This window comes from Ovis canadensis, chromosome 7, assembly GCF_042477335.2.
Source record: "Ovis canadensis isolate MfBH-ARS-UI-01 breed Bighorn chromosome 7, ARS-UI_OviCan_v2, whole genome shotgun sequence".
In the NCBI taxonomy this organism is placed as follows: domain Eukaryota; kingdom Metazoa; phylum Chordata; class Mammalia; order Artiodactyla; family Bovidae; genus Ovis; species Ovis canadensis.
The window spans coordinates 14,170,676-14,194,335 of record NC_091251.1 but is presented as its reverse complement, the minus strand read 5'-3'; the positions used below and the strand labels follow the sequence as shown (position 1 = coordinate 14,194,335).

The 23,660-nt window shown below is 39.3% G+C and overlaps 1 protein-coding gene across 12 annotated transcripts in view; it reads right to left on the bottom strand.

Annotated features, from left to right (window-relative positions):
- EPB41L4A (erythrocyte membrane protein band 4.1 like 4A) overlaps positions 1 to 23,660 on the bottom strand; it is a 284,958-nt gene that overhangs the window by 82,076 nt on the left and 179,222 nt on the right. For all 12 annotated transcript variants that reach the window (XM_069595261.1, XM_069595266.1, XM_069595264.1 and 9 more), the window contains exons 10-11: positions 6,007 to 6,098; positions 4,664 to 4,741 (exon numbers count right to left, since the gene is read on the bottom strand). In XM_069595261.1, coding sequence (XP_069451362.1) covers positions 4,664 to 4,741; positions 6,007 to 6,098 — 170 coding nt within the window. The remainder of the gene's footprint in view (positions 1 to 4,663; positions 4,742 to 6,006; positions 6,099 to 23,660) is intronic.

Sequence of the window (23,660 nt, the reverse complement as noted above, 5' to 3'; positions counted from 1 at the left end):
TACATGCTGGTGGCTCTTTCCCCAAAAGAGATCAAATGAGACGGAAAAAGCCGAATTTACCTCCTACATACTTCTGTGGAAACTACCCCTCCTTGCTTACTACCCCATTCATTTTTACAAGAAACAGAGGCCTGAAACATTCATAACAAGCTATTTCTCATCGGGCTAACTGGGGATACGACTTACTATGTGGAATGAAAATGACAGTTTCTATCCATGAGTGTACATACTCCACATTCAAGACTTCATGAAAACCAGGGGGAGGGCAGGGGGGTGGGGGGCACAGAGTGACAGGCTTGCTTCCACTTGAAATGTAACTACTTCCCCTCATATATAGTGAAAATGTACCATATAGAAATCTAATAACATGAAAAGAAAATTGTCATTTATCAACTTTCATTTTGCTGTTTTCACACATTAATATATTATTAATAAGAAGCTCTGGACACTGGGTTCAAATTCCAGCTATGTCATAGCCTAGCTCTCTGACTCCGGGAAACATTACTCAAACTGTCTGTAGCTCAGCTTCCTCATTACTAAAGCAACAATAATGCCAATGACCACTTTATAGGCTTATTATGAATGTTAAGCATGAATGTTTCTAAATTTTCCAGAACAATGCCAAGCACATAAAATGTTACATAATTATAACTAAATACAAATAAACACATTTTAAAAATTATTAATTTGAGAACTTTCAACAGTTTTAGCTATTCTAAAGGTAGTGAATAAGGTAATACAAATAGCAACATCTCTCCCCTGAAAATCTTTTTAAAATTCTATACAGACAGCAAAATTCCATTATTATAAATTATTTGAAGTATGAAGATAAGATCTCCTTGCAACAGACTTAATCTAAGACTTGGATAGTCTGTACTTCATTGCATGGAGGAAAAAATTTTTGGCCTAAAAACATAACCTAATATGTGGACTACTGAGGCATTTGATAATGAGATTTTATTTTATTATTCAATTTTTCCTCATGGCTTGTTTCTCAGGAATAAAGAAGAAATGAGAAAATCATATCACAAGACTAATAAAACTGAAGTCCAGGGACATAAGCTGACCTGGCAGAGGCTGCACAGGACCCAGGACCGGAAGAAGCTTTCTATCCTCCAGCTGGCCAGGGTGGCACAGCCTGGCAGCCCAGGAGAAGGAACAGCGCACACAGCCATGTACTTTAAAGCTACAAGCCTGGCTCAAAGCTCAGCTCTAGCAGAAACGCGTGGTCTTCAGTAGGTTACTTTTTTAATCTCCTAGAACCTTATCTTCCTCGTCTGTATTTCTATTGTTCATATTATTCCCTAGCAGAAACACTCCTGTATGGTGTTCTTAGTCCTTCCTTGTAACAGAAAAGCACAGGGCAAACGCAGAGATTCTCAGTGCTGGTGTAAGCGTCCCTGCCCGCCTAGTGGCTCTCTGCAGCGGCAGGATAGAGCTTTGCCCCCATGTCAGCCACTTGCCCACCCCTCGCCCTGTGGCACACACTCCCATTCCATGCTGGCAGGCCCCGCCAGCAGCCCTTCTTCAGCCCCAAAGTGAGGCTACAAACAGCCATAGGTTGGGTAGAGGGAAGAGGACAGACACCTGGGTTCAGATCTCAACTCTGCTGCTTACTGGCTAAAGGCCTTCAGTTCAATTACCTTAGACTTGGCGGGGCCGGGGGTGGGGGGGTGCTCAAATATCTTGTCTATACAAATGAGGATAAGGCCCCTTTGATGGGTCACTGAATGTATTTAACCAAGTAACACACATGAAAGCACTTGAGACAAAGTAAGTTCTCAGGAGGACTGGATCTCTTGCACACGTCAAGAAATGTGGCAACAAGGCTATCAGGGTTCTGCGAGCGGGAGGTGGTTCTCAGGTCGAAGTCTCATTTCTAGAGTATAAGCTCTACAGAACTCATTCATTCATCCAAACCAGGAGTCCTCTACAAACTTAACAACAGGTAGAGGCAAGGTTAGTTTTTAAGGGGCTCAGAGGAAGAGAGAGCAGTGTATAACAAAATATTTAACCAAAGACTTAATCAGTCTCTATTTCAGATTACTGGTATCTAATAATAAAGCAATAAATGACTTTGACTGTCACATTTCAGCTCTTTCTTTTCCCAAAAATTTAATTTTGAATTTCTGAAAGGATTGCCTGTCACATACCACTAAAATTAAGTTTTCTCCTCTAAAGTAATGACTAGTTTTTTCTCAAAGATGTTGGAATCTCCTTGGTATTCTGCAAGCCCTAAGATGCAAAAGAGAAAGTAAAGACTAGAACTGTCTTTCTCTATCACACACTCCTACACACACATAACACATGTAAACACATGTAGAGTTATACACACAGACCACCACACTCACACACCACAGCCACTGGTTATGCCGCTCACTATCTCCCACGCTCTAAAAGCCTACAGGGTAAAGGAAGGAGCTTTCTGTTTCCAGAGTTCTTCCATCCTTCCAGGTTGTCTCCAGAACGTCTCAAAATAAAGGAACAGGCATACGATGTTTTTTAAAGATTGGCTGTTATTACTCTTGACAATTAACAGTCATGTACTGGTGACCACCCAGTAGTCAGAGACCCATCCCTGCCTAAGCCTGGCTCTGGGTAGTGGGATGAAACATCCTTCTTCCAGGAATTGCATAATGTTAGTGCTTCCTACATACAGACATTGAGACTCAAATTTCATTAAGATTTACTAAGCAGTTAACACCACCCACAAAATTAGAACAGATTTAGCAGAGCTTCCAATTTGCAAAGGTTACCTTTAATTACTTTTGTGGAAGAAATTATACTTAATATGCAAAATCCAATAACTTCCTAACAATAATTCCCAGAGCGACAGCATTTGCATTTCAATAAATTTGAAAAATTAGGTATGGTAAATTTGTGGAAACCAGCTACAGTGTATGTTAAACAGCATAATTACAAATTTTGCATTATGAATATTAAGACAGATGCTTTTTCACTAGCTTCATTTCAGTGACAAAGAGACAGGTTTACACATTCACTCTATAACCCTTGAAATGTGTTACGTCCCAATGGGAAGAACAGCCCAAATACTCACTATGAGCTGTTTTCCTTAATATAAAATTAAATAATCTCTCCTTAAATTCCTGTAATTATATCACTATCTAGGGGAAAACCTTGATAACAAAGTTTAAATTTTTGGATTTCAATAAACACTTTCCTACAAATACCAAGAACATCTATAATATAATAATACTTAAGTGTTGAGTCAGCAAATGAGGAGACATCCAAGTGAATATGTAAAGATTAATGTACTGAACATTTAATATTAATCACTCCTTTACTGATTATCCCTGGTTTCAAAGCGAGATTTTAAAAAGTGGTTTATAAAAGAAAGGAATTAAAATCTGGCATGTTATTGTCTTGCAAACGCTTGACCTGGTTTGATTTTTAAGTCTCCTAAGTAAGCATTTCACTTGGAGATATCTCAAATAGACTGACAGAACAGTGTCCTGCCTCCAAAGTGCCATTTCTGCACCCTGCTTCAGTTTTATAGGGCCTGGGACCATCTCACTGCTATATCACTGCTCACTGAATAATACTGTAGCTCTCTGAAGGCAGAGGTGTTAGTTGCTCAGTTGTGTCCGACTCTTTGCGACCCCATGGACTGTAGCCCGCCAGTCTACAGTCTCTGTCCACGGGATTCTCCAGGCAAGAATACTGGAGTGGGTTGCCATGCCCTTCTCCAGGGGTTCTTCCCAACCCAGGTATCAAATCCAGGTCTCCCACATCGCAGGCAGATTCTTTACGTCTGAGCCACTAGGGAAGCTGAAGGCAAAGGTGGTGAAATCTTATTCTATCTCTGGGCACCTATTATCCTGCCTTCAGCATCACAGGCTCTCCAGTTAACAGAATGAATTGAAAGAAAACAAATTATTTTTCAAAACATAGAAACTTTCCATTTTCACAAGCACCTGCCTGGCTGCTTGACAATCAAGCTTTCCTCGCAACAAGCAACAGTCTGACTAACCAGTAAAGACACAGGCTCTGTCTGGAGTTACACTGCCAGACAGTGGGCCCAACATCAACACTTCCTGGTTGGTTTTTCTGAAAAGTGACTTGTCTCTGAGCCTCAGTTTCCTCACATGGTATGAGGATAACATCAATAAGACTGCAATGATTAAAGAAGCGATATTGCGACACATTTAGCACAATATATGGCACTGGGTACTGCTCCATAAAGTTAACATATACTTGCTAGCATTACTATGTTGTAAGCATTATACTACAGAAAACATTTGACCCGTGATACTGCAACAGAGAATTAACTGAATAGCCTAAGAATACCAATAGACTACTATTCAGAATATCTACTCTGTTTCATAATCACCACATAATGGGAGATAACTGATAATTGGACCAAAATGAATTTCTGAAGATAGTAAGCTCTACTATATTCTAAAAACTCTATACTTAATCAAGCTAATGTACTCTTTAAATATCATTAAACCTAGAAAATCATTTTTTGTCAAGAAAGTTTAATAAACTGTTATTGTCTATCAAAATAATTGGCATTATGAAAAAAAATCAGAAAAAAAATCAGATCACAAACTTTAATATGCATGCATGCATCTGGATGGTTAGATTAAATACGCATTCATACACACATCCACACACCCCAAAGGAAAAGAATGCCATTTACCTATATCGGTGCTTATAACTCATGGATCCAAACTTGCTGAGTTTTCTTGACAATGAATTTGATTCATTTTCTGGCATTCTAATGAATTTGTAAAACAAAATTAGAAAAAGACTTACAAATATACTTATGTAACATGAGCAAAAACTACGTAGAAATATGTAATAGTGCAATACTGCTTAACACATAGTTGAAATATTTTACTCAGTCTACATATTGGCAAAAAATAATCATTGATTATTTTAAAGCTAATACTTAAAACAACAACCACATTCTACTATTTTATACAAGTATGATATCAAAATACTCATACTTCCTGAAGACTATTAAATATATCATCACCCTTACAAGGAAGATTCTGTTGTGAATAAATTTAATTTCTCTACTTAAATTCTCTTGGGAACTTTGCCACTGTGTTGATTAAGCCAAGCCAAGGTTCTCATGGCAGTTCATCATATCTAATGCTATGGTTCACCCTTCTTCATATTCCATTCTATGGTACATTCAACACACAGCTCTGAGTGGAGTTTCTTGGCCCCGCCCCACTGATGGAGAGGTAATGTCTCAGACATTTTGGGCTACATCCCTTTCTGGATACAAACTCCTCAAAAGATGTGGATCGTTTTATAATACTACTCCTCTAGCGTCATACTATTTGGAAAAAATGTTCTGTGTAAATCAAAAAGGAAAAAGGGGAAGGATTAATCTAAATTTGAAAACCAAAAACAGTTTAATGTATAACATTACCTGATAAAATTTAATCTTTACACCATAAGAATGTCAAACAAGCAGTACCCACACAACCCAACGGTCAGTGCTCTGCCTGCATCTTTGCGACCTCCCAGGAGCACACAAGGCAGATGCCAGCTCCTCACTCGTCACAGCATCTGCCGCCCTTACTTCCCACTCCCCACGCTCCCGTCCTCTAAGCGCTGGGAGGGTCCCACAGCGCAGTCCCTGTCCTCTCTTTACTGTTTCCATAGGCGACTGTCTGCCTACTGCCTGCCTTATTACCTACAAAATTTACATGACCAAGCTTGGTCTTTTCCGTAAGCTTTGCATACCCAGCCACCCATTCCATATTTCGAGGCTAGGCATTTCAATTAGTGTGTTCACAGCAGAACACTTAACTCCCACCAATACCAAAGCTATACTTTCACATAAACCCCAAAAGCAATCATCCTTGATCCTTCCTTATAGCATGAGCAAACAAACAAACAAAACATCTACATACATGTGCATGTAAAGAAGTTAAGAAAAGAGAAACACTTATACATTTCTTCTAAGAATAGAATTCTTGTTATAAAAGCAAACGCAATTTTCATTTATTAGGCAAAGGAACATACCTAAAAAACGTGTGATATTCTACACTACATTTCCAAAGATGCTTGCAAGCAGTTTTACTTCGAGCTTCAAAAAAGAATGAGGTTTCACTGCACTAAGAGAGAAAAAAAAGTGAGAATATAAATTACAGACCATAAGATTTTTCAGATGGCAGCCACCTTCTAGGTACCAAAAATTCAAGTAAGCAGAGAAATCATTGTTAACACATTAAAAAAAAAAAGAAAAAGAACAATTATCTCTTGATAGAATTACAAAATGTAAGTGCCATGAAATTTTAACACCCTCACCTCGACTACCTTTTTCTACATCACCCCATGACTGCAAATAATCACAGTGATGGCGTGGAAGCACTGAAAACTCTTCTGCCAACAACGTGCACCAGAACAGGAAAAATACTGACCACATGGAAATCAAAGGCCCCCAGAAAAGAAGACACTCATAAATCCAGTTCTTAACTGTATTTTTTCCAGGGATGTACAGGCCACACTTAAATAAAAGAATCTCAAGAGGGGCTGCTAGGAGGGGCAACACCATCACAGCAGTGTAATCTGGGCAAGTTACCGAGTTTCTCCATTCTGCATCAAGTTATTGGGTGAAAGAAATTAAATGACATGACAGATGTAAAGTGCCATATACTAGGTATGCAATTAATTTTCACAATTGTTTTAATCTGGTAGTTCCTTATCTATTTTATACATATACAATATCTATTTATAGTTATATAGTTTAATACATAAGAAACAGAGGCAATATTAAATATAATTTGAATTTTACAGGAAAAGATACTATTTTTTAAAGTGACTTAATAGAAAACCAAGCCAAATACAGTATCTATACAAAAATAATAATAAGCCACAAGCTCTGTGAAGTTACATAATTGCTAATTTAGTTTCAAATAAAAATCAAACTCAAGTCACAAATGCAGAAATGCCTGTGGAATAAGGTTCCCATGGATTCATATACACAAAATTGTCAATGCAGAAGAATATTGAATGATTCCTCTCCCTTCACACATCCTTTTAGCAAGGACAGAACATTTACATGCAGGAAATTTCTTCCCAAGTCCATCTAGAATGAACCTGCCCAATTCAGGAGTTTATTTGCAAAATGAAATGGTGTGATGGAAACAGAGCCAATATATGCATGTTATAGCAAGACAACCTGTAATTCCAAACTTCGTGAGGTGGAGGAAGGAACTTGGGCAAGTCTAGGTTTCTGAGCTGGGTGCAGCAAAGTACTAAAATATAGCAAGTGGAAAAACCTGGGGACTCAGATGGCAGAGGAATGGACAATAGCTCACACTGTTTTGATTTTGAGGCACCCATAGAATTGGAACTCCACATGCCTAGTGGGCTGGTAAATATGCAAGGGCAGGCTGAGGAGAGAGGTCGTGTCTGCTGGTACAGGTGATTTTACCCGAGAATCTAAAACAGTTTGCTCAGGGAGAGAGCACAGATAATGATGGGATCACAGTGGAGATGCTCATGAAGGTGGAGTGAGACAGGCCAACATGGACCAGGAGGCAATGGTGTCAGAGAGGGTGGGGGAGAGGGCAAGTCTCCAGTGACCCAGAAAGGTCACAGGGCTTGAAAACAGGTCACTGCATTTCATGGGGAGAAATCTTCAGTGGCTTTCATGAAAGGGGTAAGGATTTAAAAGGTAGGGATGAGTAAGAAAAGGCAATGAATTCAGAATGTGTCTTCCTCAAAAGCAAAAGAAACCAGGGGGAGCAGTGGAAATCACAGAAGACCCTTGGAGGCAAAAGGAGACCAAGCATCCTGTCAGGAGATGGGGATGCTTAGAGGGGAATTTTTCTTCTTTCACTTTTCCTTTTCAAATACATACACATGGTAAAAACACCAAAAGTTACCGAAGTGGTTACACAATGAGAACTAAACCTCCCTCTCACCACTGTCTCCAATTCCCCTCCCCAGAGGCAACCACTATTAAGAGCTTCTTATATAACACGCCAGGGTTTTGAGGTCACTGGATTATCCAATATATAACGCACAGGCCATTAATTGTAAAATACTGAGTCTCTGGCTGTGTATCAGGATAAATAAGATAGAGTCAGTATATGGGACTTCCCTGGTGGTCCCGTGGGTAAGACCCTGCGCTTCCACTGCAGGAGGTGTGTGTTCTATCCCCAGTTGGAGAAGTAAGATGCAGCATGGCTTGTCAAAAAAAAAAATAGCCAGTATAAGACAGGGGCCCCCTGGTGGTTTAGTCACCAAGTCGTGTCCGACTCTCGCAACCCTGTGGACTGCAGCCTGCCAGGCTCCTCAGTCTTTGGGATTCTCCAGGCAAGAGTACTGGAGTGGGTTGCCATTTCCTTCTCCAGGGGATCTTCCCCACCCAGGGATCCAATCAGGTGGATTCTTTTCCAGCTGAGCTATCTGGGAAGCCCCAGGCTCCTTCCCTACTCCCCCAACTACCACCTTTCTCAATATCTCTCTCTGTCAGCAACTGAGGCACTAAGAGATGGTGGCTGCTGATGACTACTCTGTGACAGAGACACCTTCCTGTTCTATCAAGAACATCCAAAACTAACGTGGAATTGACATATTAAATCTAATTTTCACAAAGTGATTTAATTACATATATTACCTAGATTTCCAAAAATGCAGGAAAAAAATTTTTTTAACTTGAAAATAAAATAAATCTCCTCAAACTTTTCTTGGACTGGTATTCACTCTATTCTTTAATAAACATCTGCATTCTTTTACTTTACTTTTCATATAGACACAAAACTACCATCACCTAATGATCCAACCAGAATTTTAGGATCCAACCAGAATTGGGTTTTCCCAAGTTTCCTTGCGGATAAGGCAATGGCAACCCACTCCAGTACTCTCACCTGGAAAATCCCATGGACAGAGGAGCCTGGTGGGCTGCAGTCCATGGGGTCTCAAAGAGTCAGGCATGACTGAGCAACTTCACTTTCACGTGTTAGAAAAGGAAATGGCAACCTACTCCAGTGTTCTTGCCTGGAGAATCCCAGGGACAGGGGAGCCTGGTGGGCTGCTGTCTGACTGAAGCGACTTAGCAGCAGCAGCAGCAAATTTCCTTGGGTACAAATTTATTAAAGGAACAAAAGAGTTTCCCACAGGCCCCCTAATTACTTCTGCCCCATGCAATGACAAGTATAAACTCATTCCCCCATTCAAACAGGGCTTTAACACTAGCTGCCTGGACTTTGTCCCACTGTTAGCAGAATGATCCAAATACTAAAAGGTGAGTTGATACAAATAAATTTTTTAAAAAAGGGCCAGGCACTCTGAATAAATTCTATATATTTTTGCCACTTAAAATAACTGCTGACATTAATGTAACTGACGTGATATTTAAATGTCTTGCCTTCCCTTGTGGCTCAGCTAGTAAAGAATCCGCCTGCAGCGCGGGAGACCTGGGTTCGATTCCTGTCTGGGTTGGGAAGGTCCCCTGGAGCAGGGAAAGGCTGCCCACTCCAGTATTCTGGCCTGGAGTATTCCATGGGCTGTACAGTCCGTGGGGTCACAAAGAGCCGGGCACGACTGAGCGACTTTCACTTCTTTAGGGACTTCCCTGGTGGCTCAGACGGTAAAGCATCTGCCTGCAATACGGGAGACCCAGGTTCGATCCCTGAGTCAGGAAGATCCCCTGGAGAGGAAATGGCAACCTACTCCAGTACTCTTGCCTGGAAAATTCCATGGACAGAGGAGCCTTGTAGGCTACAGTCCATGGGGTCACAAAGAGTCAGACACAACTGAGCGACTTCACTCACTCACTACCTGCTAAACCTTTTCCAAAAGGACATGGACAATTAGCACCTTTCCATTCGTTCATATAAACACAAGTAGCTGCTTAATCCAATGCATGCTTTTGGCAAAATTTTTCAAATACCTTCATAACTTCAGCCATTTCATGCCAGAAGCAAAGCTATAGTCTCAATCTACATTTTTTATTTTATAAACAGACCAAGCCTAAGTCACCTCTAACTCAGATAACACACGGGGGCTCATCATACTGTGGATCTCTAAGTAAACGGGGCTCAAAGTCCCAATCCCATCATTTGTAAGAATTCAGGACCCAGATCAAATGGATGAATTCCCAACCTAACTCCCTCTGTTTTTCTCACTCTTTTCCCATCTTTGCTGGCTGTTTCGCTTCACAGCTTTGACGAAGTCAATCTGTTTTGAGCCTGACTTCTCTGAAGGGCCTTGAGTTTACTGACAGGGTCATGGAGGTGCTCACACTGCAAGACGCTCCGCAGTTTCCTCTCCCTGGGTCCCAGCTTCACTGCCTTTCCCGTGCCCAACAGCCTCGCCACACAAAGCCCTTCTCTAGCTGGTCCCTCGCTGCTGCCTCGGACAGTTTGCCTTCCCCAGCTTCCCTAGAAGTGCGGCGATAAACATCTTCTCAATCCTGTCATTACATATTCATCCCATCTCCAAGGTTAATTGAAGTAACCTAAGGGACGCTGCAAAGGTCAAATACTTGAAAGAGATGAGTACTTCTAACAATGGTAAAATGCAACCATTACACAAATATTGGAAAGGCCTTCAGCAGACAGGTTCCTTATCAATGACCCACAGAGACAGAGCAGAGGCTAAAAAGAAGTGCAAAGACTACAGGACTACAGTATTATGGGACCTTTTTTAAACATTTGATTTCTACAAGATTTATATGTGCTTGGCAATTGTGAACTTACTCTAGGCACCAGACGAAATAAAAATCAGGGGACTAACAGCAAGTGACTGAAAGAACTTAATTACTGATAAAGAAAAGGAAGGCAAATGGTAGAAAGGAAAAAACTTTATTCTTGAACTAAAAATAAATACCAAAGAAATATCACAAATTTTCAAGTATTTTGAGATATTTATCTTTATAAATGGTGAGTCTAAATGTGAAATTAAATTACATTTGTGTATGTCAGACAGTGGGCACAATATTTTAATCACTTTCCCCATATCTGCCACTGTTTTCTCATTCCAAGTGCAAAGCCATATAAAGAATTCAAGTAAGTTCTGCAATAAAAAAAAACTATCAATCTTCCTATTAGTTGGAAAGGCAAGTTAGCAGGGAATTTGAAAACACTGAGTAAAATGTTATCTTGCTCTTTTAACATTATCTTGTTTTTTCTTTACAGAGTGCTCTCTAAAAAGTGACTCTTAAACATTAATGTCTCGTGATATTGGCATAAAAAGAGTTCTACGGTCAAGTCAATTTGGGAAACATCGGGTTAAATGCTCAGACCTTTTAATGAGCCTATTTTACACTGTGACTCTAGAAGAGCTGCTAAGGTAGCCGGTCTTTCCTTGATTTGTAAGAGCAAAAACTTTATTTCTAGAACTCTGGCTTTTATACACTACATATAAACACCCCTACACACACGTCAGTTATTTTTAAAATTCTTTTTGAAATGCACATAATATGGTTTGAATTAAAAATCACTGTGCATTTCAACAGAGCACTGGAAAAATAGCATTAATTTCCATTCCAACATATATGTTGTATTTTATAATAAAACAACAAAAACAGCAAAAATATTCCAGAACTCTTTTGTCTGCTATGTGGGTATTCCAAATTATACACTAAACATGAAAAACCTCTTTACCTCTTTCACAAAGAAATTAATTGCTTAATGAATAATTGTTTATAACTCTTTCTAGCTCTAGACTTCCCTGGTGGCTCAGACGGTAAAGTATCTGCCTACAGCGCGGGAGACCCGGGTTGGATCCCTGGGTTGGGAAGATCCCCTGGAGAAGAAAACAGCAATCCACTCCAGTACTATTGCCTGGAAAATCCCATGAACAGAAGAGCTGCTAGGCTATAGTCCAAGGGGTCGCAAAGAGTCGGACACGACTGAACGACTTCACTTACTTACTCTCTAGTTCATAGAAATATATATTAACGAATTTGAAGGGATGTGTTAGATTGTGTTGCATCTCCCCTTTTTCCTTTTCCTCCCAGGAATTTAAAGGAGAAAACAGGAGCCAAAACATTAGAGAATGTTTACATCATGTTTCAGTAAACTTTAGAAACTCTTTTGTTGAGCTTACTCTTCTTCCTATTTGAAAAAATTCACAGATGCAAATCCAGGATTCCAGATGGCTTGCTTTTTTATTGTTTTTACTCTATCTTTTCTTCATCTGCTCTCTAAAGAAACTGTAGAATTTCCTTAAATGTCAGCATTTCCTTCTTACACTTGCAGGGTTCATTTTTTCATGAAAACTAACCCTTATTGCTAGTCTTACAAATGTTTGCAAGAATTTAATAACAAATGTTACTTAAGCTTGTTAAAATGAAGGCATATCTGGTACTATCTACTGATATTCTTAATGTAGAAAATTTTTATAGCAGAATTTAGACATTCCTTCCAAACAAATGGCTCCCTTAATTATGGAAAAACATACATAGTAGCAAATGAAGCTAAGGAAACTCCATGGGCCTGAAAAAGACCTGATCCCCCCTTCCTGCTGTGGCAGCAGCTATTCACCTTCCAAGAACAAGTGCTGCCTGAGCCCTTTCCTGTGCAAAACTTTAAGTGCGTGAGGGCAAGATAGTTCCAACACAGAGACATGTACCTGGTGCTTGCTACAAGTCCAACTTTGGATTGGGTTCATTCACAGTACAACCTCACAACCCTGTAAAACAGATTTTATCATCTTCACTTCACAGACAAGAAAAGGGAGTTTCAATGTTGTTCAGGAAATTGTCCAAAGTTGGAGAATGAAAAGTTCTGAGCTTACATTATGCTGTTTGACCGCAAGTTTAGTAGTCCATCACTGAATCTGAAAGACTCCAAACCAAACTGTCATATGGCCTCAGGATCCAAATGTTACCAATAGAGTCACACATTTGAACATTTACAGGAAAATCCAAATAGTCCAGGTTCACTTATACATTGCAGGTGAAATGTACAATGCCACAGAAACTGCAGGTAACGGCTGGGGTATGGGAATAAGGCAGCACCTAATATTCACACATGTACTTACCCTCTTAACTGAGCACCCTCACTCCTGAGAACATACCCCAAAGATAGTCCTCCAACAATATAAAAATACATATGCACAAAGTTATTGACTGAAGGAAAAATACATAATTGCCAACTATCAAGAACTATCAAATGATCCAGCATAAGACATTGGTTGAGTAAATGATTTTATAGACACTCAATAAAGTAAATGCAGCTGTACAAGAGAATAAGAAAGCTCTCAATGATCTGATACAGAGATTTCCGGAGGTATTACTAAACGAAGGAAAAAGCACAAAACCATATACAGGGACTTTCCTGGTGGTCCAGTGGTTAAGCAGGGGACACAGGTTTGATTCCTGGTCAGGGAACTAAGATACCACATGCCAAGAGGCAGCTAAGCCTGGGTGCCACAACTAGAGAGAAACAAAAAAAAAACTGTCAATTTTAGTGGTTTCCACAAAGGAATTCTGACACTGCTTGAGATGTAGTTTTAAGACCGAACAAACAAGTACATGTGTTACTGTCGGGAGCTAAGATTCTCATAGCCAAAGAAAGGTTATACAAATATGAAATGAGGAAAAGAAGAGCAAGCCCTGTGGGGCTAGACGGAAACTGGAGGTATGGCATGAATTTACGATTTCTAAAATATGTAGAAATAGCTGTGAAAAGAAAAGTAAAAAGCAAAGGAGAAACGGAAAGATACAAGCATCTCAATGCAGAGTTCCAAAGAATAACACTGAGAGATAAGAAAGCCTTCCTCAGCGATCAATGCAAAGAAATAGAGGAAAACAATAAAATGGGAAAGACTAGAGATCTCTTCATGAAAATCAGAGATACCAAGGGAAGATTTCATGCAAAGATAGGCTCAATAAAGGACAGAAATGGTATGGACCTAACAGAAGCAGAAGATATTAAGAAGAGGTGGCAAAAATACACAGAAGAACTGTACAAAAAAGATCTTCACAACCCAGATGATCACAATGGTGTGATCACTCACCTAGAGCCAGACATCCTGGAATGTGAGGTCAAGTGGGTCTTAGGAAGCATCACTACAAACAAAGCTAGTGGAGGTGATGGAATTCCAGTTGAGCTCTTTCAAATCCTGAATGATGATGATGTGAAAGTGCTACACTCAATATGCCAGCAAATTTGGAAAAGTCAGCAGTGGCCACAGGACTCGAAAAGGTCAGTTTTCATTCCAATCCCAAAGAAACGTAATGACAAGGAATGCTCAAACTACCGCACAATTACACTAATCTCACAAGTTAGTAAAGTAACGCTCAAAATTCTCCAAGCCAGGCTTCAGCAATACCTGAACCGTGAACTTCCTGATGTTCAAGTTGGTTTTAGAAGAGGCAGAGGAACCAGAGATCAAATTGCCAACATCTGCTGGATCATGGAAAAAGGAAGAGAGTTCCAGAAACACATCTATTTCTGCTTTATTGACTATGCCAAAGCCTTTGACTGTGTGGATCACAATAAACTGTGGAAAATTCTGAGAGAGATGGGAATACCAGACCACCTGACCTGCCTCTTGAGAAACCTATATGCAGGTCAGGAAGCAACAGTTAGAACTGGACATGGAACAAAAGACTGGTTCCAAATAGGAAAAGGAGTACATCAAGGCTATATATTGTCATCCTGCTTATTTAACTTATATGTAGAGTACATCATGAGAAATGCTCGACTGGAAGAAATACAAGCTGGAATCAAGATTGCTGGGAGCAATATCAATAACCTCAGATATGCAGATGACACCACCCTTATGGCAGAAAGTGAAGAGGAACTAAAAAGCTTCTTGATGAAAGTGAAAGAGGAGAGTGAAAAAGCTGGCTTAAAGCTCAACATTCAGAAAACGAAGATCATGGCATCTGGTCCCATCACTTCATGGCAAATAGGTGGGGAAACAGTGGAAACAGTGTCAGACTTTATTTTTTTGGTCTCCAAAATCACTGCAGATAGTGACTGCAGCCATGAAATTAAAAGATGCTTACTCCTTGGAAGGGAAGTTATGACCAACCTAGACAGCAGATTCAAAAGCAGAGACATCACTTTGCCAACAAAGGTCCGTCTAGTCAAGGCTATGGTTTTCCAGTGGTCGTGTATGGATGTGAGAGTTGGACTAAAGAAAGCTGAGTGCCGAAGAATTGATGCTTTTGAACTGTGGTGTTGGAGAAGACTCTTGAGAGTCCCTTGGACTGCAAGGAGATCCAACCAGTCCATTCTAAAGGATATTAGTCCTGGGTGTTCACTGGAAGGACTGATGCTAAAGCTGAAACTCCAGTACTTTGGCCACCTCATGCGAAGAGTTGACTCATTGGGAAAGGCCCTGATGCTGGGAGGGATTGGGGGCAGGAGAAGGGAACGACAGAAGGATGAGGTGGCTGGATGGCATCACTGACTTGATGGACATGAGTCTGAGTGAACTCCAGGAGTTGGTGATGGACAGGGAGGCCTGGCGTGCTGTGATTCATGGGGTCGCAAAGAGTCAGACACGACTGAGCAACTGAACTGAACTGGACTGAACTGAAAATATGTAGAAGCATGTTCATTTGAGCACATGTGTATGAATGTATGTATTTATACCTGTACATACGTGTATATTCATGCATGTATTCCCTGGCACTGTCCACTAGATAGCCAGAAGCAAAGTCATCCCAGTAGCAATGACCACACTAACACCCAGATCTTGACCCTTCCCCACCAGAAGGAACCAGGGCTCTTTGGAGAAATGACTGATAAGAGTGTAAATGCAGGGTAGGTACAAGATGCACCTGAAATACCATGAGATGTCAAAAAAGGGAGAAAATAATCAAAACAGTGGTAGGAGGCATGTCAAAAGGTCTCCCATTGGCCATGTCTAGGACAATTACCGGAGAAGGCAATGGCAGCCCACTCCAGCACTCTTGCCTGGAAAATCCCATGGGTGGAGGAACCTGGTAGGCTGCAGTCCATGGGGTCGCGAAGAGTCGGGCATGACTGAGCGACTTCACTTTCACTTTTTACTTTCATGCATCGGAGAAGGAAATGGCAACCCGTTCCAGTATTCTCGCCTGGAGAATCCCAGGGGCAGAGGAGCCTGGTGGGCTGCTTTCTGTGGGGTTGCACAGAGTCGGACACGACTGAAGCGACTTAGCAGTAGCAGCAGGACAATTACAACACCAGAATAGCTAGGTACAGTAGTGCGTTAGAAAACACTGGAAAAAATAGAAGTCCATGCTGATAACAGAAATAAATTAAAAAGAGAGAAGGTGAGGCTCTCACAGTGGACTGTCAAGGACTGACTGATAAATGTGGAGGGTATATGTGTGTATATATATATATATATACACATACATATACATACCTAATTATGACTGATTGAAGCTTTACAGCAGAAAAAAACACAGCAGTGTAAAGCAATTTTCCTCCAATTAAAAATAAAATATTGAGGCAGTCGGACAGCTAGAAAATCAGCATTTTGCAAGCATCATAGTAAAAGATCTAATCAGGAAAGAGTCCTAAGTTCAGTTAGACCTAAGGGAAATTTTCAAGAGCACAGTATTTGCACTGAATGACGTGATCCCTCCACAGATTTCCTATTAGTTGTAAAGGAGGGGAAAAAACCCAGCAATTACACTCATTTAATATAACCAACAAGAAGCAGATAGGAGTCTCCATGCTCCTCCAGATCTAACACCCCAGGAGAGCCACAGCTTCACCTGGGCTGCTTTCCAACTGAGAATGCATAATCTCATCTGATTATAGTGAAATATCAGACAAATATGAAAGTCTACAGTTGACCCTGGAGCAATAGGGCGTTAGCAGTGCCAACCCCCACACAGTCGGCCCTCTGGATCCAGGATTCTGCTTCCACGCGTTCAACTAAGCACAGATCAAGAAGTAACTGTAGCATCTATTTAGTGAAACAAATCCATCTATGGTGGACCCACGCAATTAAAACCACTTGATATTTAAAGGTCAAAAAGTGGCGTAGAACTGTATTCTTCAAAAATCCCCCATCCATCATAAAAAACAAAAATGCTACTAAAATGTTCCAGATTAAAGGAGGCTAAGTTGACTCTACACTGGAGCAGGAAAATGCTATTAATATAAAGAATGTTATTAGGTCAGTCAACAAAGTTGAAAAAGTATTTATATATATTTCTATATATAAATATAGAAAAAGTAGATAATAGAAGTATTCTATCAACATACATTTATAAAGTAGATAAATATGCTGTGGCCACATGAGAAAATATTCCTATTCTTAGGAAATATACACTGAAGTATTTAGAGACAAATAACATGTGAAACATACAGTCGAATCACTCAGAAGGTAGTATGTATGTGTAGAGAAATAACAAAAATGGAAATGAAGTAAAATGCTAACAAATGAATGTAAGTACAATATATAACCCTGTTCTTTGTAGTATTTTAATCTTTGCAACTTTTTATAAATTTGGAATTGTCCTCAAATAAAATCAAATTTTAAAACTCTGTAGTTCTACTTAAAGCATGAAAGGAATGCCTAGCTTGTATAACCAAGACCTCTTGGGCTTGTTGACGAACAGTGTCAGCTCCTGGCCACCGTCACTTCCCGTGTCCTCTTCCCAAAGCAGGCAGAGAGTTCAGCCACGTTGGTCTAATTACTTGTGGCCAGAGCTGCCAGAAACCTTTTGGTTCTACATCCTGTCACGCTGGGTGGGTTTAGCTGAGGTCAGTTCCACAATATATTACATGTAAATATAATCACAGCATCACTTTTTCCCCTGTTTAATCAGCAGTGTGCTTAGTACATGCCAACTTCTGGGCCTACTGTGGAGACTATATTCTCCCCTGTTAATGAAACCAAGAAATTTGGGTATGATGCTAAACTCCTCCCTATTTTCACAAATCACTCAATCTGCTACCAATCAGAAACAACTTTACCTCCTATTAATATAAAGAATGTTATTATACATGTCTCCCAAATGTCCCCATTTAAACATCTACCAGACATCTGAGATTCAACATGTTAACTTTACCTCCTATATGTCTCCCAAGGGTCCCCACTTAGACATCGACCATACATCTGAGACTCAACATGTTAACAGTGGGCCTCCTGATTTTCCCCCTGAACCTCTCTACTCACAGCCTCCCCCCCCTCCCTTGATAGCAGCTCCATTCTTGCTGCCATTGGTGCCAAACACATTTAAGTCACTAGTATTTCCCACATCCATCAAACCATGTGATTGCATCCAGATCCAACAGCTTCTCAGCACTTGAAATAGTACGACTCTGGTCCAAGTCACTATCTTCTCTCATCTGGATTTTTAAAATCAGCATTACTTACGGAATGAGTGAACAACCAGCAATCTTGGCTCTCAAGAGCATTCAGTGAAAATCAACCATTTCATCCAAACTTTTAAAAAATGTAAGCTCCAGTAATGAACACATTATTAAAACAAAGAGCTAACATACATGTTGTAAAACAATAGTGGTGTTTTCATTAAAATAAAAAACCACATACTAATCAAATTAACAGAGATCAAACACAAAGAACAAATATTAAAAGCAGCAAGGGAAAAACAACAAATAACACACAAGGGGATTCCCATAAGGATAACAGCTGATCTTTCAATAGAAACTCTTCAGACCAGGAGGGAATGGCAAGACATACTTAAAGTGATGAAAGGAAATAACCTACAGCCCAGATTACTGTACCCAGCAAGGATCTCATTCAAATATGAAGGAGAAATAAGAAGCTTTACAGACAAGCAAAAGCTGAGATAATTCAGCACCACCAAACTAGCTCTCCAACAAATGCTAAAGGATCTTCTCTAGACAGGAAACACAGAAAGGGTGTATAAACTTGAACCCAAAACAATAAAGTAAATGGCAACGGGATCATACTTATCAATAATTACCTTAAACGTAAATGGGTTGAATGCCCTAACCAAAAGACAAAGACTGGCTGAATGGATACAAAAACAAGACCCCTATATATGTTATCTACAAGAGACCGACCTCAAAACAAGGGACATATACAGACTGAAAGTGAAGGGCCGGAAAAAGATATTCCATGCAAGTAGAGACCAAAAGAAAGCAGGAGTAGCAATACTCATATCAGATAAAATAGACTTTAAAACAAAGGCTGTGAAAAGAGACAAAGAAGGACACTGCATAATGACCAATGGATCAATCCAATAAGAAGATGTAACCATTATAAATATATATGCACCAACATAGGAGCACCACAATATGTAAGACAAATGCTAACAAGTGTGAAAGGGAAAATTAACAATAACACAATAATAGTGGGAGACTTTAATACCCCACTCACCTATGGATAGATCAACTACACAGAAAATTAACAAGGAAACACAAACTTTAAATGATACAATGGACCACTTAGACCTAACTGATATCTATAAGACATTTCACCCCAAAACAATGAATTTCACCTTTTTCTCAAGCACACACGGAACCTTCTCCAGGATAGATCACATTATGGGCCATAAATCTAGCCTTGGTAAATTCAAAAAAATTGAAATCATTCCAAGCATCTTTTCTGACCACAATACAGTAAGATGAGATATCAAGTACAGGAGAAAAACTTAAAAATTCCAACATATGGAGGCTGAACAACATGCTTCTGAATAACCAACAAATCACAGAAGAAATCAAAAAAGAAATCAAAATATGCATAGAAACGAATGACAATGAAAACACAACAACCCAAGACCTGTGGGACACTATAAAAGCAGTGCTAAGGGGAAAGTTCATAGCAATGCAGGCATACCTCAAGAAACAAGAAAAAAGTTAAATAAATAACCTAGCTCTACACCTAAAGCAACTAGAAAAGGAAGAAATGAAGAACCCCAGGGTTAGTAGAAGGAAAGAAATCTTAAAAACTAGGGCAGAAATAAATGCAAAAGAAACAAAACAGACCATAGCAAAAACCAACAAAGCCAAAAGCTGGTTCTTTGAGAAGATAAATAAAATTGACAAACCATTAGCCAGACTCATCAAGAAACAAAGGGAGAAAAATCAAATCAATAAAATTAGAAATGAAAATGGAGAGATCACAACAGACAACACAGAAATACAAAGGATCATAAGAGACTACTATCAGCAATATTACGCCAAAAAAATGGACAACGTGGAAGAAATGGGCAAATTCTTAGAAAAGTACAACTTTCCAAAACTGAACCAGGAAGAAATAGAAAATCTTAACAGACCCATCACAAGCATGGAAATTGAAACTGTAATCAGAAATCTTCTAGCAAACAAAAGCCCAGGACCAGACGGCTTCACAGCTGAATTCTACCAAAAATTTAGAAAAGGGCTAACACCTATCCTACTCAAACTCTTCCAGAAAATTGCAGAGGAAGGTAAACTTCCAAACTCATTCTATGGGGTCACCATCACCCTAATACCAAAACCTGACAAAGATGCCACAAAAAAAGAAAACTACAGGGTGAGGGTGGGATGATTTGGGAGAATGGCATTGAAACATGTATATTACCATATGTGAAACAGATTGCCAGTCCAGGTTTGATGCATGATACAGAATGCTCGGGGCTGGTGCACTGGGATGACCCAGAGGGATGGGATGGGGAGGGAAGAGGGAGGGGGATTCAGGATCGGGGACACATGTACACCCATGCAAGATTCATGTCAATGTATGGCAAAACCAGTACAATATTGTAAAGTAATTATCCTCCAATTAAAATAAATAAATTTATATTTTTAAAAATAGAATAAAATATGGAGAAGTAGGAATTCCCCCATGATCCAGTGGTTAAGATTCTGCACTTTCACTGCGGTGAGCCCAGGTTAGATCTTGGTGGGAAAACGAAGACCCCACAAACGGGGCAGTGTGACACCCCTCAAAAAAGCCAAAACAAAAAAACAAAACAAACCAACAAACAGAAAACAGTGAGGTGAGTGAAATGAGTAAACAAATGCAGAAATCCTGTTTTTATTAAGATTCTGATATTTTGTTCATCGTGGGGTTTTGTTTCCATTGATTTTGATTTTTTATATTACTTAAAAATAACATTTATTTGCAAATCAAAATCACAGTGAGACACCACCTCACAACCACTGGGACAGTTCAATCAAAAAAGTAGAAAATCACAAGTGTGAATGAGCATATGAAAAACTTGGAGCTCTGCTAGATGGAAATGTAAAACGCTTTAGCTGCTGTGACAGTTCATTAAAGAGTTAAACACAAAAAATAAAAAGAAATAAAATAAAAAACCAACCAAGAATTCTTTATATGGCTAGATCACTTGACACTCTTCTAGAAGTTGTGACCAATACTATAAAATTACAAAAGTTTATTAAATAACAGAAACAAGAGTATAAACATTTTTACCTGTGACTGATATAACTATATAGCTATAAAATGTATAAGTATCAAACTAAAACTCCTGGCTAGAAAAAGACTTCAACAAAACACTCATATTTGAAATAAACATAAAATTCCACAGCTTTTACCTCTATCAGCAAAAACAAGTTATGAGATATAAGAAGAGGAAAAAAATGCTAACTGCAACATTAAGAAAAAATACATAACCAAATACTATGCAGGCACAATATGAATATATATAATAAAAGGAGAAATATTTGTGATATGCTATGAAGAATAAAAACTGTGTACAAAACCACCTGGAGATGAAATATATATACATGTCTATACACATATATTAAATGTTCACTCTAACAGGGAAAAAATCTGAGACAGTGTACGAAAGTAATAATCATAATCACTACCTTTGATCTAAAGTACTAGATAATTTAAATTTTCTTCTTCACAGTGTAACTCCCAGATTTCTACAATCATCATGTAAGATTTTTCTTTAAACCACAGTACCTATTAGGAAGCTTAAATAATGCATAAAAGTATTTATACTAATTAGCTTCTGAACCTGTCAGAGGGATAAACTTTTATAAAACCAATACTTAGTTACAGACAGCTATTTGCTATTTACAAAGCAATATATAGACAGATCATCTGTACACATTAAATATTATTAATACTTATTAAAATACGTCAATGTGTTATGTTGGGCATGGTTAATATTTAAAAGTGGAATTGGACAGCATTAGTGCCACAGTGCAATCCCAGGAAAATATTTTATCTACAGGACATTGCTATTCTTTTGAGAACTCAATCTCTGAATTTGGCCCTAACAGCACTTAACATACGTAGTTAAGTCTCTGGAACATTCAACCAGAAAACCAGCAGAGTAAGACCCTTAATCATTTTTCAAATTGATGGTAAATTATTGTTCCAGGTGATAGGTTTCAGGGGCTTAATCTGCGATTAACAGTTAGGCCTCCATATTAATCAACTTTATTCTAACATATAAATCACCACCTCATAAAGAGATGCCCTGGTAGAGAAAGGAGAAAGACTATGCAAAGCCAGAATACTCTGGAAATGGTGTGCTTTGGTCAATGTATTATTCAATAAAACAAAAATTTTTCTTTTTTTAAAATTTAATCGGAGGCTAATTACTTTACAATATTCTAGTGGTTTTGCATATATTGACATTAATCAGCCATGGGAGTACATGTGTTTCCGATCCTGAACCCCCCTCCCACCTCCCTCCCCATCCCATCCCTCAGGGTCATCCCAATGAACAAGCCCTGAGCACCCTGTCTCATGCATCGAACCTGGACTGGCGATCTGCTTCACATATGATAATATACATGTTTCAAGGCTCTCTCAAATCATCCCACCCTCACCTTCTCCCCCAGAGTCCAAAAGTCCGTTCTTTACATCCGTGTCTCTTTTGCTGTCTCACATATAGGGTCATAGTTACCATCTTTCTAAATTCCATATATATATGTTAATATACCATATTGGTGTTTTTCTTTCTGACTTACTTCACTCTGTATAATAGGTTCCAGTTTCATCCACCTCACTAGAACTGATTCAAATGCATTCTTTTTAATAGCTGTGTAATATTTCATTGTGTATATGTACCACAGATTTCTTATCCATTCATCTGCTGATGGACATCTAGGTTGCCTCCATGTCCTGGCTATTATCAACAGTGCTGTGATGAACATTGGGGTACATGTGTCTCTTTCAATTCTGGTTTCCTCAGTGTGTAGGCTGGGTCGTATGGCAGTTCTAGTTCCAATTTTTTAAGGAATCTCCACACTGTTCTCCATAGTGGCTGTACTAGTTTGCATTCCCACCAACAGTGTAAGAGGGCTCCCTTTTCTCCACACCCTCTCCAGCATTTATTGTTTGTAGACTTTTTGATAGCAGCCATTCTCACCAGGGTGAGATGGTACCTCATTGTGGTTTTGATTTACATTTCTCTGATAATGAGTGATGTTGAGCATCTTTTCACGTGTAAAACAAAAATTTAAATCCCGTTGATGCAAGCATGAGTTAAATGTGACCTGCTCTGTCACCTTACTAAAGACCACAGCCACTAAAGAGCCAGGAGCACACGGTGCCTCAGGATGCACACCGATGAACAGTCAAGCTTTCTCAGAAATGCCAGGGCACAGGGAGGGAGCTGTGTGTGTAGGAAACCAGACCACCCCCGGAGATTGCCATTAAAAAAATAAAAAATCACACAATGACATCAATTTTATTGTTGTTTTTACCTAATAATGAAGAAATGTAAGAAACGGAAAGTTCAAGTTAGCTGCAACTTTACCAAACATTTATCTCAAGGCAGCAGACGGCATTTTAAGGCAGTGTAG